At 39.1% G+C, this 21,980-nt stretch overlaps 1 protein-coding gene across 1 annotated transcript in view; it reads right to left on the bottom strand.

The window, feature by feature from the left end:
* UNC5C (unc-5 netrin receptor C) overlaps positions 1–20,765 on the bottom strand; it is a 428,895-nt gene extending 408,130 nt beyond the window's left edge. Inside the window, exon 1 of the mRNA XM_010590449.3 lies at positions 19,489–20,765. Coding sequence (XP_010588751.1) covers positions 19,489–19,612 — 124 coding nt within the window. The 5' untranslated portion in view covers positions 19,613–20,765. The remainder of the gene's footprint in view (positions 1–19,488) is intronic.
* Between the last annotated feature and the right edge of the window lie 1,215 nt (positions 20,766–21,980).

Raw genomic sequence — 21,980 nt, 5'->3', positions numbered from 1 at the left:
TATATTCACAAAGTTATTTGTGAAAGATGTTAGTTAGCCACTAACATCTTATGTTTTAAAGTTAAAATCTAAGTTTCAGAATCACATACAAATCTCTCTGGCCTTTTCAGTTTAAAGTTACCTGAAGAATTTTAGCAAATTATGGATGTTTCTACATTCATGTTGAAATAGTTCTTCAGGAAGCTTATGCTTAACTCTATCAATTCTCCCACCCACAGTGAGTCATGCAACAGATTCCTCTCCCCTTAATAGGGCCTTTAAAGACAAGGGGAAATATCTAACACAGGCAATCCTCTACCTTCCAGTACTGACATCATTTTATAAACATCAGAACACCAAGGAGACCATTACTCAAAATCAAAACAAGTATATTAAAGCATGTATAATTGGATTTAGAAAAAAAAAAAGACAACAAACTGGTACAACTTGACAAACTCAAACTCTGTTGCTGAGAGATGCGGTAATGTCTGGTCGAAAGCGGCTTAGTTACACAGTATGTAATAAAACAGCTAAATTTGGATTGGAGACTCATTTTGCACTGAAGAAATGTAATGCAGTCCTGGGGGAGTTACATGCAAAGAGCAACTCAAGAAAGCAGAGGCCAGGTCTCCGTATTGCCTCACTTCATGGCAAACACAAGAGCTGTTAGTAGGAGATGCCCTAGGGAAGAATTGCTCTCAAAATTTAAAGAGGAAGAAAATGGGAAGAGGCAAAGAGATGAGAATCTTGCACAGCTGTAACAAAACATTTCTAGTAGCCTAAGTGAGAAGACTACTTACAAAAGGGAATGAAAGCATTGCTTATTCCTGTCTCAAAACTGGCTTAAGAGTTTATTCCAGCAGAAAGTTCTAACAACATGCCACATTTACCACTCCTTTTACCACTTTAAAAATATTTTTATTCATTTTGTCATGTTAATTTAGCTTTTTGTACTTTTGTCTATTTTATCTATAGTATTTTATCTTCCTAACAAGAGTTTAAGTCTCTTGAAGGCACCCACCATTTGTTATACTATTTGATCATATGTATTTCTATGGGGTATAGCAATTAATACTTCCTGAATTAAACTAAATCAAGCTGTATGGATTTCTGGTCTCTATTTAAGGAAAAAAAAAAAAAAAAGCTAAACTGAGCTGTGGTTTGAGAAACTATATTAATATTTAGATATACTCTAACTTCCACATCTACCCGTTCTATTCACATCTTTATCCCCCATCTTAATCTAAGATTTTGCCAGTGAAAATGCAGGCAACTGCTTGGAAGCTTTGTTGCATCTATGTGAAACTACCAGTCCTAAAGTCAGGCTTAGTTTAGTTTACTTGACAATTTAGAGAAAAATAAACCCAAGTAAGTCAAAATATGCAGATAACAAATTGTAAATCATAGAAATATTATTTCCCCCTTTTTATCCATCTGTTTTACGGCAATTCTTAAATCTCTCTTCCATATTTGGTGTCCACTTTGAACAAGGCCTAAGACCCTCTACAACATACATATATTTTTAGATGGAGTTATCTTAAGGGTAATGCGTCAAGTGTGACTTAAGTTTATTTTAATTCAGCTACAGAGATCTTTTCCTTCACATTTTTGAGGGCTGGTCTGTCCTGGTAAATTTCCAGAATAAATCTTATGTTTTCCTTTTAAAAAAAAAAAAATCTTGACATACAACTACTGTGGGAGCTGAAGGCATTTCTGGCAAGCACAGTGAATGGTTGACTTTTCCACTTGTTTTCATAGTGATAAATATATGGTTAGCATTAGGCAGGAAAAGAAATACTCCCAAAAATACGCACTAAGCATATCTGAGAATAAATGGTGTCATACAGATATATCACAACTGCTCTTTCCATTAGAAGGTGTTCAGTTCCAGAAGGTTCAATCACTCCCACAACATAAAAATAGCCAAAGTGTAGCCCTCCTTGGCAAACAAAAAAAAAAAAAAAAAAAAAGAGAGAGAAAGAAAACTCTCCATTTAGAAGCGTAGAAAATTACCAACACAATTGTTTTGTTAGGTTTCTTTAATCTATGTCTTATACAAGATAACTTTCTATAAGGTACTATAAGCCATGACCTTTGGTGAATAACTTAGGATAAAATTAAAAATTGAAATAAGAGTGCACTATCAAAACAACTTTGCCAAGTGCATGTCTAAAAGCTGACCTGGCATCATTACTCTAAATTTAACATTTCTTTTATAACTCAATTATATGTTTTTATTGTATATAAGTTATATGGCTGATTATTCTTTATAAGGACTGCTTAGAATGAAAGAAAATATTTTCTTTCTCTTAGAAAAGAGGTAAAAATTGAAAAATGTTATCACTGAAAGTTGAAATGTGCAGCAACTGAAAAATAACACATGTCTAATAATACTAACATATAGTAAACTTTAAAATGCATTTGAAAGTTTTGGGTTCCATTAAATACTGACCTTCTTTTGTCTTGAGTTTTCAACCCAAAAGTCATGATAGAAAATATTATTAAGCTCTGTTACGGAAATAAAACATTTTGGTCACCTATGATCATGAAATCAATGATTTGGCATTCTTTGAAGCCATGAAAAAGTAATTTTCATTCATTCCACTTATTCAGGTCATACCAAAATAAGTAGTAAATTTTTTGTCTACAATCATAAATAAGCTTTTTAACAACCAAAAAAAAAAAAAAAAAACTAACGGTGTTAAATCATTCCTTTTCTGAAAGTGGTCTCCAGTCTTGTTTTAGACTTCATATCTTGATAATATTTAGACACATGGAGGAAGAGGTTATTTTGTGTCAAAGGAATTTATTGCTCCTGCATTTATTTCCAAAGAAATATTCTTCTACTGCTGATCTCTAGTCAGTTTTTACTTAGATGTGTTTTGGTCTAAATTGACAGTCTTGAAATCTTTCCTGAAGTAATATTTGCCTCTTCAAACATCTCTCTGGCATTCCATTATGGGCACCTGCTGCTGATAATTACAGGTCTGTCTCCTAACCACTTCCTCTGCTTTATGTCAGGGCAAGAATCAGGCTGCTTGATTACAAACAACTACCAGTTAAAGACCACTGCATAGCTCTCTGCGGTAATTATTCAGGGCAAGTTGGGTCTGTGTTTACCGAGGTCTTAACAAAGAAGAAGCAATTATTTGTTTTAATTTCCTTTTTGTTGGCACTGTAGCATAATCCATAATATGTTTTGGTCACCTTAAAAATGCCTACAAGAATATTTGATTCAATAATACATTATAATAATACATTTCACTATACTATTTCTTAGTCTGAAAACCAAGATATCCTTGTTCAAAGATAATAGGTTCTGGTCCTACCAAAAGAACTTTCAGACAATAGACAATTACAGGGAAACAGCTGGGTTTACTATGCACTTCAAAACAGATTTATTTTTCTTGACTCTGCTTCACTCTGTCCCTGCACCCCCACGTCCACCCCACTCACATAATCATAACTCTGCAAGACACCTATTTACTTTATAATAGACAGAAATACTCTTTAGGGCAATTTTTGACACAATGATGATCCCAAAATATCAACCAGCTGAAAGTCAATTCATTTTAGCGATATTCCATATGATAGAACACTACACGTAAAGAACTGGAAAGATTCTCTTAGACATCACTAGGTACTGTTTGACTTGTACACCTTTTTAACTCCTGATTCTGTGTTTAGGCAACTTGGCCACACTAGTTTGAGTCCAACTATGCTCACATTGCTTAACTGTCAATTGTCTGGGGTTTATTTGCTTCAACTGTGTGGGAACCTATGTTCTTCATTACTTAAAAGTCCCAAATTACAGGTCAGAACTTTTGAAATTAGGTATGGATTTCTGAAGAAAGGGTACCGAGATTGCCTTTTGGACAGTATCTAAGAGATCATGAATATTCACTCCTCAGACCGTCCCTACTTTCTACCTACAAGTTCATGTTCAGGTTGCTCTGTCCGGTAGATTTGAAAGCGGATGTATGAAGTGAATCTAGAAAGCTTCTACTAACATTATTCCACCACAATTCATAATCACAAAAGCCCCTCTAAGGTGTATATTTATGCATGAATAAAACATGCATTCATCCGTCATCATTCGAAAGAGCTATATTACACACTGTGTGCCAAGCGTTGTCGATTCCAACTCATAGCGACCCTATAGGACAGAGTAGAACTGCCCCATAGAGTTTCCAAGAAGCGCCTGGAGGATTCAAACTGCTAACCCTTTGGTTAGCAGCCATAGCACTTAACCACCATGCCACCAGGGTTTCCACCAAGCGTTGTACCACGTGCTAAAGATCTACAGTCCCTGTCCTCATCAAGCTGACATGTTCGCTGTTGACATAGAGAAAAGAAGAGTATGACAACCAGGTATGAAAGGCAGCTTTATTAAGAAATGAAGACCTTAACTGAGACGTAAAGACTGAACACGAGTCAGCTCGTAGGAAGGGATTGAACACGAGGAATGAACACTTTTCAGCAAAGACCACAAGTGAAAGTCCAGTGGTAAGGGAAAGTGGCAGCTTACTAGAAAATCCTGAATGATGGCCCCTCCCAGGGCTGCAGTGGAACAACTTGTGCCAGGTTTGGGAAAGGTGCATGGTCTGAAAAGGCTATAATCAGAGACGGGTATTTAGAAATGAAGCTAGGAGTGTAAACAAAAATGCTCTTGTCAGCAATATTAAGTTTAGATCTCACTCTAAGGGCAATGGGAAGGAAGCCATTGCCATTGCTATGAGTGTTATGAGTCAGAATCAACTGGACGGCACCCAAAAATAACAAGGAGAAATAATTACTTTTTTTGTTTAACAATCTGGCTTTTTGAATTGTTTCCCTCCACCCCCTCAGCAAAGTAAAAGCAAATAAAGACATATTCTGGCACAAAACATTGTTCATATCAATTAAAACAACTCTGTAATCACATAGCAGAACTTCTAAGACAGTCTAATACAGGGAAAATTAGTGTCTTGCAGAGCTAGCTTTTATTGAAAACTTTCTCTTTCTCTCCTTCTCTCTCTCTCTCTCACACACACACAAACACATGGGTATTGCCTAGAAGACAGGATTATATATGCAGACTCATCTTTTTAGTGGGTTGTGTTGTCTTTTCCCTGAAAATCTTCAAAGACAAACACTACAAACCAAATGTTCCATTAAGCAAAAAACCCCAAATAAGTTTAATCAATCTTTAAAAGCAGTCTATGCTTTCCTATATCAGGAAATTATTAGATACACACAACACACACACAAATGCATACTCAATATATTTTTAATTCTCTAGTAGTCACAGAAAGGACTTGCTGAATTGGAAAAAGAAAGAGAACTAAAACTCTCCATTATTTTAAACACAGTCATGATAACTACATCCGAGAATGTACATTTTTAAAGATTATTTTAAGAAAAGTTTTCTGAGCATAAATATACAAACTCAAGTTAGGACCAAGCCATACACTATATTGTGTTCATTAAACATTTTTAAAAATGTAATTCTTCATATGGTTAACAAATCAAAAAAGACAAAGTAAAGTTACCCAAGAAAGTAACAGTATTAGTAATGCAGGGTAATTTATTCTAAAAACTATTCCAAACTCTAATGCAATAATTGTCCCATTTCAATCAAGCTACCATCATCTTGTTATTTCCAACATAATTCGATTACATTATACTAGTTCATAAATGTGTACAAATTTATTGTATGGCCAAATACAATGACATTCTTTTTTCATCTTGTGATAGAATTACATTTTATTCAATAGAAAAGGGAAAACATATGGAAAATAGTCACTTTAAATAGCTGATTTAGTCTGAAAAACTACAGTGGATGTAGAATTAAAAATCAAAGCCCACTGGTTGAACTGAGGCATATTTCCATCTGTTATTAATGTTTGAGTTACATACTAAAGACTAGATTATTCATCAAGTCCCTCATGCAATATGTTAGTAAATGGGATTTCGGTTAGTAATTTAATTGCATAAATTCTGTCTATGTAAGCTCCAAATTCATTCAAAACAAGCATTTGCAGTGGCCTGAACTGAATTAGAACAGTTACCAACACCAAAGAGGACTTCTTGATTTTATTAAGAAATATTTGTATGAAAATCTGGTACGAATAAAAGGAGGTCTGTCACTCCATTATGGTTAAATTACATAATAGTCTTCTTTTTCTTTTATTTCCTTCTTTTTCCCCTTTCAAGAAACTCAGAGTCATATAAGATTTTTTTTTAATTATATAAAGAAAGGTGGACTTAATTTTAAAATAAATAATAAAAGATGTGATAGCTCAGGTTAGAGAACTGAGTAATTTTGAGTACTAGAATGTGTGACGTGAATTCATGTGAACATTGTAAAAATACTCATAAAGTTTATGCACAAACTATTGGGGTATATTCTTAAGCAGGGCTCCACCGCTGTTACTTGAACAGGGTTTCACTAATGGTTTGATAACAGAGAAGGGGGTGGTCAGCATGGAGGTTCTTGTAATACTTTCTAGTGGTGTGAGCCTGAGCCTGACAAAAAAAAAAAAAAAAAAAACAGCACTGATTAATTACTGCTCTGTTCTCAACGCACACATTAGATTACTGAGCATCTCTCAGTTTGTCTCCACAATGGTCTCATAGTTACAGAACACTATCTGTTTCATGATGACTCATTAAAGATCCTTGGATTCTAATGTAATTTGCAGTAAAACATCTTGTCTTTCAGACGATTAAAATGAAGATTAGAGAATATTCAAAAGACCGAAGAAAATACGGATATTTTCAATTGTCCATATTATCATTCCGGCACTATTACTTTGCTTTCGAAATGACTACCATGATAATCAACCTAAAAATAGTAGCATATTATGTTATACCTCTGTTTTTATTGGTTCTCTTTTCCCCAAACTCCCTTCTTATACCTCTCATTTGTACATATAACAGTGAGTTTAGAAGGGGCTTCCTATTGCTTCAAAATACACTGAAAAACTAAACACTGCAGCTGATAGTAAAATATCACTACACTTTACATGACTATTTCAAAGTGGTGCACATTAATACATGCTTCTATGGAAACAGCTCTTTCTGAATGCCAGCTTAAGCCTCTCCATATGATTTTTCTCAAACGCTCTCTTTTAAAACCATCACTGCCGTTTGTTATCTTCCTGTTATATAGACTGTTACTTTTGTTTCATCACAAATCTCTGCCTGTTTATTAGCAGCCAAGTCACTACTATCAGATGACTTGTTTTACTTAATGTATATATTATTAGGAAAAAAATTATAGAACTGCTCTCACTATATTATATGAAAAAATTCCAACGTACATTTAGCTGACACCACATCAGCGGCTATTTAAACTGGGCTTAGCTAATGGACTTTTAATGTCAGCGGGGTTATGAGCAGTTACTGGCTATTAGCAGAAATGGCTCCTTTCTATAAAAATCACTTTTCCTCAAGTGTGTTGTTTGAACATTCCTTTCCCTGATTTAGTGACTGTCACTGAATGTAAAACAAACTCAAGGGCTCTGGAATCTGTTGTTATCTTTAAGACCCTCTTTTTAACCTTGCAATTCCGTATTAAACAGGCAACCCCCCTCATTAGCATTTACACTTGTAATAGCAAAACTTGTTAGGCATTATTATTAACTTTTCCTAGTCTTAGCAAAGTACTAATGTCTTGCTATGAAAACCCTGAATCATTATTGATGGGTAATATATGTACAATGCAAACATACAAACCATTTTTCTGAACCCTAGAATTTATTTGCGTACTTTTAAAATCCTAGTTTGAAAATGCCAAATGATGTGAAAGTCTATGACAATAATCAATCTATATTTAGATATCAATGTATCATATAACTATTTATATAGTAACCGGTATTTTAAGAAAATATTGATTATAAGAAAGGAAACCTGTTATCCTTATATACTGACTGAAGTTCTATACAGTATATTCTTTCATTAGAAATAACCTTCCCCCCCCCACAATTAACTTTGTTTATTAATTTAAATAAACCTTTAAATGGATGTAATGGATAAACCTGAAAATAAAGCCATCGATACGGCATCTGAGGGATTCCTGGAAAATCAAGAATTCCTCAGCCTGGGAACATAAGTGCATTTGATTGAGAAGTTGAAACAAACTGTAACTGAATTCTGGTCAAGGAAGAACAGCACAACTGACCTCTCTTATTCTGTCAGCCCACAGATGCGGTAACCTCATGCAGAGTGCCTACCAGGAAAACCACGTTTTACCCCAGGTTGAGATGCACTCTCCTAGACAGCATCCCGAGCAGGAGTCATTCATGTGGATGGAGGATCTTACCCACGCATGCATGAAAGTTGACGTTCTCCTCTGGCCAACATATTATAGTCCACTGCACAGGAAAACAACAGAAGTTCTCTACAATCTATTTGAAATAAGCCAATGGGAGGAAATGGAGGTCCCCCAGTCTGTCGCTTGCACGCCAAGAGAAAACTTGTTTCTTTCAGAAAAATCACTACCCTAATAAGTCAGAGGCATCTCTGCTGTGCACTAGGGAAGTGACTTACCAACTTGCCAGCCACAGGGTGACTTTTTGCAGAAAAGTAGGACAACATTTTTCAGTCAGGAATCAGTGATTAAATATGGCTTTCTATTCGATGAATTCCTTTATGAACTTGTCTTATAAGCAAAAATGTTGGGTTTTTGTTTGTCTGATATGTCCTTTTTTTTTTGTAAGGATGTTGGCAAGTCTGCTTAAAAATGAACTCTCACTCCTAAAACAAAGCTATACACACACACACACAATTTGCATAAGCATTTATATGCTCACAGTGAATTATGGAACTATATTTGTCTGCTCCTTGTCATTCTTCGGAAATCCTGGTGGCGTAGTGGTTAGGGATACGGCTGCTAACCAAAAGGTTGGCAGTTCGAATCTACCAGGTGCTCCTTGGAAACCATATGGGGCAGTTCTACTACGTCCTATAGGGTCGCTATGACTATGAGTCAGAATCGACTCAACAGCAACAAGTTTGGTTTGGTTTAGTTTTTTTGGTGTCTTTCTTCATTTCATTATGGGTCTGACTGGAAATACCCTCCTAAGAAATAATTCCATAGTTATTTAATTCAATAGAAATGACATGTGTATCTTCCATGTGACCATTGTTTCTAATAAATCCAATAAGCTGATTCCTCCCCCTGCCCCCCGCCCCGGAAAAACACAGATTGTTAAAACTTTCTCTAGCCATTGTCCTACTTTTTTTTCATCATGTTATAGTAAGTAAACTATAATATTCTTATATAATAAATATATCCATATATTTCCACTACTTTATAAGATAGATATCATCAACTTTTTAAAAATGCATTGTACTGTATTAAAGATAAAACTCTATCTAAACAAATTATTTTCTGGGACAACTCTCCCTAAGAACTATATAATTCCAAAAGGAATGCCAGTCAATTTCCACTGTACAGGTAAGATTCAAGATATAACATATGCATTGTTATTAATAACAACATTTAACAAAACAGCTCAGGAAATGGCAATGTATTTTACAAATACCACTGAAGGATTAACTATATATTCCATGGTATAATTTTATTTAACAACTTATGAGAATGATATATTTCATATAGGACTTGGCCATTTCAAATACCCAAAATAATTTCAACATTATTACATTGAACTATCATAGAAACTGCTACATAAATTAAACTTTAAATTACCTACATGTTCTAGAAAGTTTCAAGTTTTTAGAAAATATGTGATTTAAGATTGAACAATGTCACACGTAAGAGAAATTCTTTTTTAAAAAATCAATGTAGTTTACAATTCATTCATGTCACTTGTTACATGTTTGATTTTATGCTAGTTGTTAGTAGTACCCAGAATTAGATCCTGTCCCTATCCTTCAGGACTCTGGTACTGCTAGCCTGGAAATGAAATAAAACACCAAAATTGATGCATACCCTTTATTGTTAAATCTATTATGCAATAATAATTGAATTACATGTGTTACTCTTCGAGGAAATGTATCTGAAAATACATATCGCTAGAGTTTTCTTTTGATGGTGTCTCAATTACTGCCCTTTTAAACACATTTCAAATTCTTTGGCTACATTAATTGAAGTAGGTGAACATCAAGACTCTATTTAGATAAAAAGTTTCAAGTCAGAGGGCCTGCTGAATAATACTATTTTGGAATGTCAATCTTGGGTCTCTAGTTCAGATAGCACAAAAAATAAATCATTTGAACATGCCTGTTTTTCCTCAGCTTCTTAGAGCAGTTAAGACCAAAACAGGCTTCTGTTTTCCACCAACCTGCAGGCTTTATTGGTGATGACTATAGTAGGTTAGAGTGAAAAAGCCTTACCCTCTTTCAATCCTTGAATTTGATTTCTAATACATTCGTAAGCTTATACTCTTTCCTCATCTTAGGGAGATCCAGAAGGAAGAAGGAAAACTGCTAAAGTAAACGGGAGTCAACATAATTACTATTTTATTTAGAACAGTGACTCTGAGACTTGCTAAACTTGAGCACTTCCACTGGGTGGCTACAGTGTGTATACTTGGCAAACTCCTTAGTGAAAGATAAAATACATCATTTTCCTTTTATCAAAAGCTAAATTCAAATGTCAACATATTATATACAGACATAATACTTCATGTGAAATTACCATCATTTGCTGTATTTTCCCAATCCTAAAGTGTTTTTGTTGGTGGCGATGGTCATAATTTGGTTGTTTGTTTAGTTTTGATTAGAGATATCACAGGTCTCTAAAAATCACACATAATAAAACAGTAACAATACTGTTGTCATTGGCTATCATTTTTAGGTTCTGTAAAAGTTAGTAAATAGTATTTGTTAAAGAGTAATCCTTTGATCTAGTTCTTGAAAGGATTTTTAGGCTCTTTAAATTCCAAACAAACTTGCAAATTCATAGAAAATAGAATGATCTAAAATTGCTTCCTTTAACCTTAATCCTAAACATGAATATAATTCACTATGCCTGTAATTATAAGGTGATATTATTATGTAACATACTCTTGTCATATTGCACTTAACTTCTATTGTCTAAGAGGCTGTATGTTATAATTTTAAACAGTCACTTTCTATAGAAACAGTACCCCTTACTTCTAAAGTACTCTCTTATATTGTTTGTTATTATTCAGACTAATTTTCTTGAGTTTGGGGAGAGAAAAACCTTTATTTCCGTTAACGAACATATTTGCCCTTATAATTGGACTACAGATGGATTTTAATACGCAAGCACTAATCTGTTTTTATGGGGAAGAAATATTCATATTTAAGGTTTTTCGTCAAACAGAAAAAAAAAGAGTAGAGTTAATAAATTATAGTTGAGTTCAGGCAGTCCATGATTACATAATCAATTAGGACATTGACTAAAAATGAGAAACGTTAGTATTCATCAATAAACTTGTTAAATGTGTTGTGGGAGTTTTTGTTGTTTCATATCCTTAGTGAGAAGAGGAGAAGATGCGTGTTCATATACATGAGGCACTTTCATAGCTCTCATAATTGCTGAAAAATGAAACTAGCCACGGGATCCACATGACAAAATGATTAATGAAGGTAAAACCCCCTACGCTCACAACATTTTAAGATAAATAAGGCTGGTAACTCAGGAGTTAAATTTGATCAATCAATATCATCTGTTAACATTATTATTTTGCACCCAGGTATTTTAAATAAAGAATCTAGCAGGCAGGTCAGTACAAGGAAGTCTCCTCTGGCTCCCCTCATTCTCATGCTGTACTACCACCTTGGCAAGGAGATGTGGTTAGTTATTTAATTAAAAGAGTGTATTTCCCAAACGTTGGAGTTTTCAGATGTTATACTTCGGTAGTTCAAATCCGCCAGGCGCTCCTTGGAAACTCTATGGGGGCAGTTCTACTCTGTCCTATAGGGTCGCTATGAGTCAGAATCGATTCGACGGCACTGGGTTTCACTGGGTTACTTCACTTTTGCCACACAAAGCACTTTTGAATCACTGCTCATTACTAATAAAAGGTATACTGACAAAAGGACAAATATCTGCATATTTGGTACTTTCAAAGTTATAGCTCTCTAAATTATAACTTCTATTTAATTAATATCACAGTACACATCAACACCATGAACACCATGAACACCATGTAGAAGGCTGGATGTGTTTTAGGCACCTATAAAATCTGTAGATATTCTTCTGTGTATTTCAAGACCCTATACGTATTCCCATAGGGCCACTCTTTGCGGGGCAGCAATACTCAAATGGACAAACCACATTTCAACTTCAATCCAAAACTTTTTTTTTAATTCTGAAATTGTAATTCATAATTTCCTAACATTTTTTATAAAGAGTTTGAATATCTGAAAAATAAATATCTTCTGGTTTTTCATGAAAAGGCAGGAAGTCTTTTGTCAGCTCCAAACAACCAGGTAAACCAAAAAAACCAAACCCACTGCCATCGAGTCGATTCCGACTCATAGCCCCATAGAGTTTCCGAGGAGCACCTGGCAGATTCGAACTGCTGACCTCTTGGTTAGCAGCCATAGCACTTAACCACTATGCCACCAGGGTTTCTAAACAACTAGGTAGAATTATTTTTTTAAAGTTTATGATTTCTGAATTTGATAGGTCATAGAAAGGAATACTTTTACAAAATGATTTATATTGAAGTCTCTCCACATTTGGAGATGACAAATATTTAGAATACAAGAAACTGAATTATTCAGTTAGTGGATTTCTTTTTAAGAACCAGAAAATGGAGAATTAGTGTTTTAAAATTGCTCAAGGCAAACTCTATTTCAGAGAAGCAGTATAAAAAACAACAGCACTGGGTTTCTGTAGGTAAAACAATCCTTGAACTAAGTGATAGTGGAACAACACCCACAGTCTGAGGTTCATGTAACACTCCTCCACAAACACATAAGCAATAACAGATCCAGATAAAAAATGGTATCAAAGAAAAGACCATGGATAGGTTTAAGAAGTCAGGTTAAAATAGACAGAGAAAAATTTGGCACTCTGTAATATCATAACCAGGCAATCAATAATTAAAAGCAGAATAACAATTTAGTAGGAGAAAGGTCTGCCTCAATTCTAAGTAACATAAATATCCCCCACAAATCTCTAATTTAATCATAAAAGTCTGCCAGAAAGCAATATTTGCACCAAGCACGCAAAGAAATGACAAGAGCCATTAAACAATTAGAATTAAATGCAAAAATTTCAAAATATGTTACCTATATTATCTACGCTATTTTAAATTATATCAAAACTCTGTTGCAAACATAATTTGAGTAAATTAAATACTTGGTGACTTTGCTTTGCCTTCAAGTCAACCTATCTATAGTTTCTGTTCTTTGTGTTATTTTGGCAATTATTCAATTTTGTCCTTTTGACCATACATTTGTGTCACTTTTCTTTTAAAATGAAACTATTGATATTTGCATAAACGGCCAATTTTCCCCCAGCCCTTATCACAATATCTGGGTCTTCACCTTATTTTTTTTTTTCCACAGAAGTGTTTATAGGTTTGTGAAAAGTTACCTGTCAATATTCCTTGTAAAGACAGAAAGTCAAGGGTAGAGCCTGTATCCAGGACTTAACTGGTAGTGACTTAACATGACATTTTAAAAACTGATATTAGGCTCATTTTCCCAGAGAGAGCATAAAAAGACAAAGGAGGCTATGAGAGGGAGAGGGATCCCCACAGACTGTTTAAAGAGGCACATACTGCTCAGGATTTCACAGCAATTCACCCCAGATTCCCTTTTTCGTATCTCCTCAGACAGCTCCATTTGTCTCTTTGCAGGAAGGCAGCATCTGCAGCAATCCCAATTCAGAGGTTAGAATTATTAACCTTAATTTCTTTAACTTATTATATTTCTTTGCCTGTAGTTTACAGAGTTGGCAGCTGAAGAATAATGTTGTTGTAAATGCTTTATATGTACTCATTGAATCCTAATAAGACATCATATGTATTAACCTCATTTTACATGTGAGGAAATTGAGACACAGAGAGGTTAAGTAACTCACTCATGGTCACACAGCTCCAAAGTGGTGGAGACAGGATTATGAAGCATTTTATCCATGCAGTACTCAGAAAATGGATACATGTCTGATAGAAGCCTTTAGCTTGTTCCTCCCCAAAGCCTGACCAAATATTTTTAAAGTAAAACACTGTTGCAATGCAAACTCAGCTTCAAAAATATCCAGCTTCTAACCAAATTGTTACCCCTAAGTATTTGTGTATAAAAATCCTGGAGCTCCCCACCCCAAACACTAGCCTGATTATGTTTACTACCTTTGAACACTTGGACCCAGAGAGTACCATACTATGTTGTTGTTAGGTGTTGTTGAGTCAGTTCCCATTCATAGTGACCCTATGTACAGCAGAATGAAACACCACCCAGTCCTGCACCATCCTTACAACATTTGTTGTGCTTTAGCCCCATTGTTGCAGCCACTGTGTCGACCCATCTTGTTGAGGGTCTTCCTCTTTTTTGCTGACCCTCTACTTTATCAAGCATGATGTCCTCGATCTTCAGGGACTGGTCTTTCCTGATAACATGTACAAAGTACATGAGACGAAGTCTCCCCATTCTCACTTTTAAGGAGCATTCTGGCTATGCCCACTGTTATATTTCAAAAAATGAATTATAGCTATACAGTACTTTTGTAATTCTTTTTTGAGAGCTGAAACTGCTTGTTCAACTCTGTGTCCCTCACACACAGCAGAGTCTGGGCCATAGTAAGTACTCGGTAATTACTTAACGTTACAGGGACATCGGTGGTTCAGCAGTAGAATTCTAGCCTTGCATGCAGGAGACACCTTTTGATTCATGGCCAATGCATGTTGTGGACAGTCCGTCCGGGGAGACTTGTGTGTTGCTATAATGCTGAATAGGTTTCAGCAGAACTTCTAAACTAAGATGGACTAAGAAGAAAGGCCTGGTGATCTAATTCTGAAAATCAGCCCATGAAAATCCTATGGATCACAATGGTCTGATGCACAACTGATCATAGGGATGGCACAGGAGTGGGCAGCGTTTTGTTCTATTGTGATGGGGTCACTGTGAGTCTGGAGCCTACTCCATGGCAGCTAATGACAACAATTGTTTTAACTATACTTCTACAAATGAGCTAGTACATGTCTAACTTGTGGGAAAATGTAAACAAGATCGTTTTTAACCACACGAATGCAGAAGTCAAACTATAAAAGAAGTAGGCTCAAACTGCAAGGCAAGAACACTGGCTCAATTCCCACCCCCACCCTTTTCCCATTAACTTCCTGAAGTCTTTGCAGCCTGTAATTTTAATGTTGCTTCTGAGAGTGACTCCCTCTGCTGCTCCGGAAAAGCCATGACCTAAATCAGAAAAGTGCTAAACCCAGTTACGGCCTAAATAGAGCACATCTCGCTGTCTGCACTAATTGGAGAGGGCTGGAGCGTATGTTAGTGAACAATTATTTTTAAGTCTCAACAATAATTCTGAATAAACTGAGAGGGTTTGCCTAGTAGAGATGAGCCTAGTCATGTCCTTAGGGGGTTTGGCTTAAAATAGATCAGTATGAATTCTGATTCTGACATTCGGACAACCAGCGCCCAAATTACTACGGGAGTCTCTGTAGGACCTTGTCTTAACTCAATCCGCAGTACCCGGAACAGAAAAGGCTAGAGAGTCAGTAAATGTTTGTTATAATCTCGTGATACTTGAAAATTTGTTCTCTGAAGTCTTTTAAGCATTCCCTAAGCTAAAATATGAAATTATTTTTGTAAACAAAAATAAACAAACCTACTTTTCCTTACCACATTTATATCCAAATGTAAATTCATCAATTTTCTCTGCTCCTAACATGGAAAAAATATATGGTAGAATTTTTCCTGAAATTTAGTCGTCTTCATGCCAGTTGTCTATTTGCTCCATATCAATATACATAAATCCATGGTAGTAATTCTTATAATTTGTAGGATGTATATGAATCTTTTTTTTAACATTATAAATGAAGTTAAGATAGTAGAGAATTATCCTACTATAATTAGAGTCCTCAGAAATTTTCTGTTCTGAGTGTGGTGGTATTAACATTCACAACACTAGCTGGTGCTAGGTAAGCAGTGTATCAGGCCTGTGTAGTCCAGAACTAAAATGTATTTATAAAACAAGAGGGCACTGATTCTTAGGCACAACTCATCAAACATACACCTACACACACACACACACACACACACACACAGATTCCCTTTTCCTAGTGAAGTCTTTCATTCTTGGAAGTCAGAAGAACCACAATTCCCTGGAGCTTGGAGTTCCCAACAATCCTGAATGAAACAATTAGGACGTAGCCAAAAAGGAGAAAGCTGTTGCCCCAAGCCTAGAGACTGTCCCAAAGACCTGTTTAAAATGACTGCTATCTTTCTTTATACCACAGTTACAAAACTCAGTACACTTAAAAGTAACGCCCATTTTGTTTTTTATCTTAAACCTCTGTTGTTTTCCTGGTATTCTATGAAGGGAGATATATTTTTTAAAAACGTCTGATTTTTGCAGTACTTCTCCAAAAAATCAGACTAAAAACTTCATTCACGTTATAAAGTGTTTAAATTAACGTTCACATCTTAAAATCATGTTTTCATTCAGAAATATAAATATATTTAATTTCCATTTTTAAGTCCTCACCAAAAAAAATCCCCATTGCAGTGGAGTTGATTCTGACTCATAGAGACCCCAGAGTACAGAGTAGAACTGGCCCATAGGTTTTTCAAGGCTGTTATCTTTAGGGAAGCAGACTGCCACATCTTTCTTCAGCTGTTCAGGGTTCGAACAGCTGAACTTTTGGTTAGCAGCCAAGTGCTTAACCACTGTGCCACCAGAGCGCCTTCAAAACCCCAAAACCCAGTGCCGTCAAGTCGACTCCAACTCATAGTGAGCCTTTAGGACAGGGTAGAACTGCCCCATAGAGTTTCCAAGGAGCGCCTGGCGGATTCAAACCCTTTGGTTCACAGCCATAGCACTTAACCACTAGCCACCAGGGTTTCCCCATGGCTCCTTAGCACAGGAAAATCATGCCTGAGGAAGCAACCACCTCTTTCATTGTCCCCAATGTTCTAGTCCAAAGAGAGAAAAGAAGAAATATGAAGGAAATCATTTTAAAATGTATGATCCTGAGAGAAAAGTGTACTAATAGTTCAACAGTAAACAGGAATGGGGCAGGGGAAGGGGTGGATTAAAGTGGTGGGGATAGCAGCTCGTAGCTGATAGCAGAGTTTGGCTCTCTGAAACCTAGTAGAGAACACAGGAAAAGCTGCTATTCATGAACATGGAGGATAAGAAAGATCAAAGTGGTGAAACAGTGCATTTTGGAGACCACAAGACACAAACATAAATGAATAGCTTTAATCACCAGAAGCTGAAGGAACTATATAAACTAAATGGAGAAGAACTACACTGAAATGCACACACCAGACGGAATGCATTTTATTTTTTCTCCTAAAATTCAGAAGAGCAGGCCAATCCTCAATTTTGGGTTTACCTGATCTATGGGGGGTCGGTTGGGGGGTCCAAGAGGCAAATGCTCAGTCCCTCTGTCCTGAGCGTCTTTTCTTTTAATCTCTTCTCCCTTCTTCTTTCAATATTAATCCATTTACAATCCCGTTTGATTATTATTATTGATTTTTTTTTTAATTTGGCTGTTGTAAGCTCTCAGCAGGGATCCTACCTCTTGTTAGGCATCTTTGGGGGCTTTAACTTGTCTTTTTCCCCAAACAATTCTCCTCCGCCCCCCACCCCCATCATGGCTCAGTCCGTTGCGCGCCCGGTAACAGCAGGGGATTCCACTGGGAGTCACAGGGTTGATTCCGGTAGTTCATTTCACCGCTATTCATCAGGTTGCTCACTTCCAAACACCCCCAGTCTAAGCACCCTCAGTTGCTGCCCTGGGAACTTCTATTTTTAAAAATCTACAAATAGCTCATATGATTCTCAATGGAGACTCCTTTGTAAAACGGAAAGATGAGCTCTGGAAGGGTGCGGGAGAAAATCAGGACAGAACCTCGGGGATGGGAGGCATCTGGCAAGAAAGGAAGGAAGGATTTATGAGCGTGGCCACTTAGCAGGGCAGCAGGAAAATTTACTCCCGAAGTAGCTATCGCTAATTCACAAAGCCTTGCTAATCACTTAACTCCCTACCCGGACCACACTCGCCTTGACTCTGAACTCCCCTCCACCTCCAACGCCTCCCCGCCCCCAGCGCCTCTCACTGCTAGGAGGGAATGCAGTTGGGAAACGCCTGGCGGTCTGAGCATCACCAAGGGACTTGGAGCTACCATCGCGCCTCCTCTGCTCTCCAAATTTGGAAAGAAGAAAGTGTAACTGAGGTGGAGGGGGGGGGCTCCCTGAATTGCCTCCGAATGCTGAATAAGCTTACTCCGCTTTGACGAGAAAACCTGAGCTGCCTAACGTGAGCCAGTGACCACCACAAAACCGAGCAAAAAGATAGGCGTTCATCTTGGCAACAGATTAGAGGCCCAGGTGACCCAAGATAGAACTCGGGAGGGGCGCGTACTGGCGCTTTGCTTCCCCTCTCCCTTCCACTAGGATTCCCCGGCTCAGAAGGCTGGAAGCCACCGCTACAACTTCAGACTCAGGGGGCAAGAAGGGAGCGAGGCCATCAGTCCTCAAGACTCTGCTCCTCCCTTACCCACCCCCAACTCTCGCCCGCTGTGCTCCCAACCCTGGCTTTCCTCAGAGCCCAGCCACTTACTTTAAAGCTAAGACGCATTAAATTAAAATGTCAGCGTTATAAACTGGCCGGCTACCATGAGGAGCTTCAGATTTAGTTTGAAGGACCAGGCCATCTCCCCAGAGCTCTGGGGTTTTAAGTTTCTAGGTCTCCTGTTGGGAGGGAGTCTGGAAGGCGGTATGAGTGCGGAGGCACGCACAACCCCGGCATGCCGCGAAGAGCCGACGCGGGTCTGGGTGGGCAGTATATTCCACAGTGGCCCGAGCAGCAACTGAGGGGCAAGGGCGCTTTTGGGTCCTTGTCCTTCCTGGACATTTTTCCTTAGCTGAGTGCCCTTAGGACTCTGGCGTGCTCAGAGACGCACTGAAGATCCGGCAGCCCCAGACAGGGCACAGCACGGGGATCCTCTGCGCCCCGCGCGCATCAGGGTGCATCTGTGGCATGCAACACAGCCACCCGCACCAAGAGTCTCTCCAAACCTCTGTATGTACAAAATGAAACAATTTTCGAGTGCGGAGCAGAAAGTGAAAAAGACACCCAAGGCTCGCACATGCCCAGAGACCAATGCATGTCCACACCCCGTGCGTCCCTTGTCCATCCTTGCCCGCCTCGGAAGATAGATTTTAAAAATATGAATAATCAGAGCTTCTTGACTAGTGGGGAAAGTGGAATTTAAAGTGGTTTCCAGTTGAGAGTAAACACAGCGAATTGAGGAAGTCAGGAGAACTGGGGAAGAGAGAGGAAGGAGGGAAGGAAGAAGCGAAGGGAGGTGGCCGCAGAGCCTGGCGGACCCCCTTACCTTGAGCAGCCGAGCCGGTGCCACTGGCGCTGAGCAGGGCCAGGGCAGGTAACACCAGCATTTGCAACACGTATCCTAATCCCAGTCCGCAGCGGGCCGCTGTCGCCCGCAGACCTTTCCTCATCGTCGACAGAGGTGTGCTGGAGGGAGCAATACAGAGACGCGCAAACAGGAGAAAGCCACACTGGGCAGCAGCTGAATCCGTGCACCGCGAAGCAGTCAGAGGAAATAACGATGACCAAGCGCCGCACTCCACTTTGTCCAAAAAAAAGGCAGGGGCAAAAAGAGGTGGAGAGGGGACACCGAGGAGGAGTTTGAAGGTTCCTCTTTGCCTGTGCCTTCCAACTGGTGTCTCTCGCGAGTGGTTGTTCTGCCCCCACTTGGGAAGTCCGGGGAGGCGCAAGGCGACCACCGCCGGCGCTCCTCCTAGTAGCAGGAGCAGCCGCAGCTTCGCCGCGCGCCGAGTCTGGACTGCACTCCGGGTCCCCTCGCCAGAACAGAACACACACAGGCACAGGGGTGGGGGGAGAAATGGGAGGAGGAGGGAGCAGTGGGAGGGAGCTTGGGCACAGTGAGGCGCTCCCGTCTCCAATCTCAGTGCTCTCACGCCGGCGGAGAGGCGTCCAGGCTGCCCCGGCTGCGTAGCCAAGGAGGGTCACTTCCTAGTGGGGGGCGCAGAAGTCTGCGGCAAGGCGGTGGCGGAGTTCGCTGAGGAGGCGTGTAGGGCTCAGCCCAACACCGCCGAGGGTCTAAGCAGCGGCGGGAGCGCGCCGGTCCGTGTTATGTAAGCCAGGGTCGGAGGGAGTTGCACGCCCAGCGCTCGAGGTGGAGACCCGCTGCTGGTTTTACCCGCTTAAGCCCCGACTAGGAGACCTACGGAAAGAGGCAGCTGCGAAGGGTCGGAGCGCGCCTGCCGCCGCGGCGCGCCAGACCCGGACTCTAGGAACGCCGCGGCCGCGCCCCAGGCCACTTGGCTGTGTCCGGTGTAGCTCAGCCTGCCGCCTGCCAGTTTCTTCACCGCGTGGGTAAAGCCTGAGCCAGACTCCGCAGGACTGAACTCGCTGTGCGGCTTTGGGTCTTGCGGCTGATGAAGCCGGCTACAGGGTCCAGCTGAAGTTCTGCGTTGTGCGGAAGAAGGTGTGAGGCTTTTGCAGCGCCCCAGGCCGGCGCTATCTTGGGTTTGTCAGTGCCACGCAGACTCCTTTGTACCCTAGGCGCCTATGACCTCCCTGCAGTGGAACAGAAACTAAAAGCTCCAGGAAAACTCATTCTTCAATAGTGTTTTCTTTGCGTACTTCTTGGTGGTTGACGCGGTTGAGTATGTAAAGGGTGGTGAGACGATACCGCGAGAAAGTCTCCCAAAATAGCGCACAACAGAATTTGCAGATAATCACTTAAAGTGATTGTGGAACCAATAACATGCTTTCCAGATTCCCAACAGAAGAAACCCTGGTGGCGTACTGGTTAAGTGCTACAGATGCTAACCCAAGGGCCGGCAGTTCAAATCCGCCAGCCGCTCCTTGGAAACTATGGGGCAACTCTACTCTGACCTGTAGGGTCGCTGGGGTTGGGTTTTTTTGGTTTAACAGAAGAACGTGTGGAGGACTCAAAATATCATGATATATTTACGTTTCTCTGGGAAAGCATTATCTGGGAAGTTAGTTGAGACTCTGGTCTAATGAAGAAGGAGGAGTGTAAGAATGGGTAGATAAATTAAGGAAAACAAAACAAAAAACCCATTGCTAATAACTCCGACTCATAGTGACCCTATGGGACAGGATAAAACCGCCCCATAGAGTTTTTCAAGAAGCACCTAGGTGGATTTGAACGGTGAACCTTTTGGTTAGCAGTCACAGCACCTAACCACTACACCACCAGGATTTCCAAGTTAATGAAAGGCTAGACAAAAGGAAGTAAATGGGTTAGTATAAGTGAATGTTCCCACAGCCAGCATTTGGGAAGAAAAGAAACCACTTCCTAAGATTATAGCATTTCTAAACTTAAAAAAAATAAATAATACAGCAGAGAACTTTTAAGTTCTCGGTGCCAAGTGGAGCATGTGTGTATATACACACACATATCAGACTGGAAGTCTAATATTGACAATGGTCATAACTCACTGTGTGACCCTGGACAGGCCAGATAACCTTTATATGTCTCAGTTTCTTCATCTGTGAATTTTTTATTTAAAAGGCTTCAAAATTCTTTTCAGTTCTACATGGTCTGTCTGCCCAGTTGCATCTAAACCTCTAGCCAATAAGGCCTGTCTTGGATGAGCCTGATAGTTCTGAAAAGTTCATACTGGCAAAGACATTGACAAAATTGGCTGTTTCCTGTTTCCATAGAGGCTTTACCTGCCATGCTAAATGTCTCTTCTTTGCCTTCTTCAGCTTCTCTGTACCAAGGGATATCATAATATTGTGGCAAGAGGGTGGTTTCTGGCACCAGACTTCCTGAGTTGAATTCTTAGAGGTTCCAATTACTTGCTACTG

The sequence above is a fragment of the Loxodonta africana genome, chromosome 5 (genome assembly GCF_030014295.1).
Source record: "Loxodonta africana isolate mLoxAfr1 chromosome 5, mLoxAfr1.hap2, whole genome shotgun sequence".
Lineage (NCBI taxonomy): Eukaryota > Metazoa > Chordata > Mammalia > Proboscidea > Elephantidae > Loxodonta > Loxodonta africana.
This window is presented reverse-complemented; position numbering and strand designations above follow the sequence as displayed.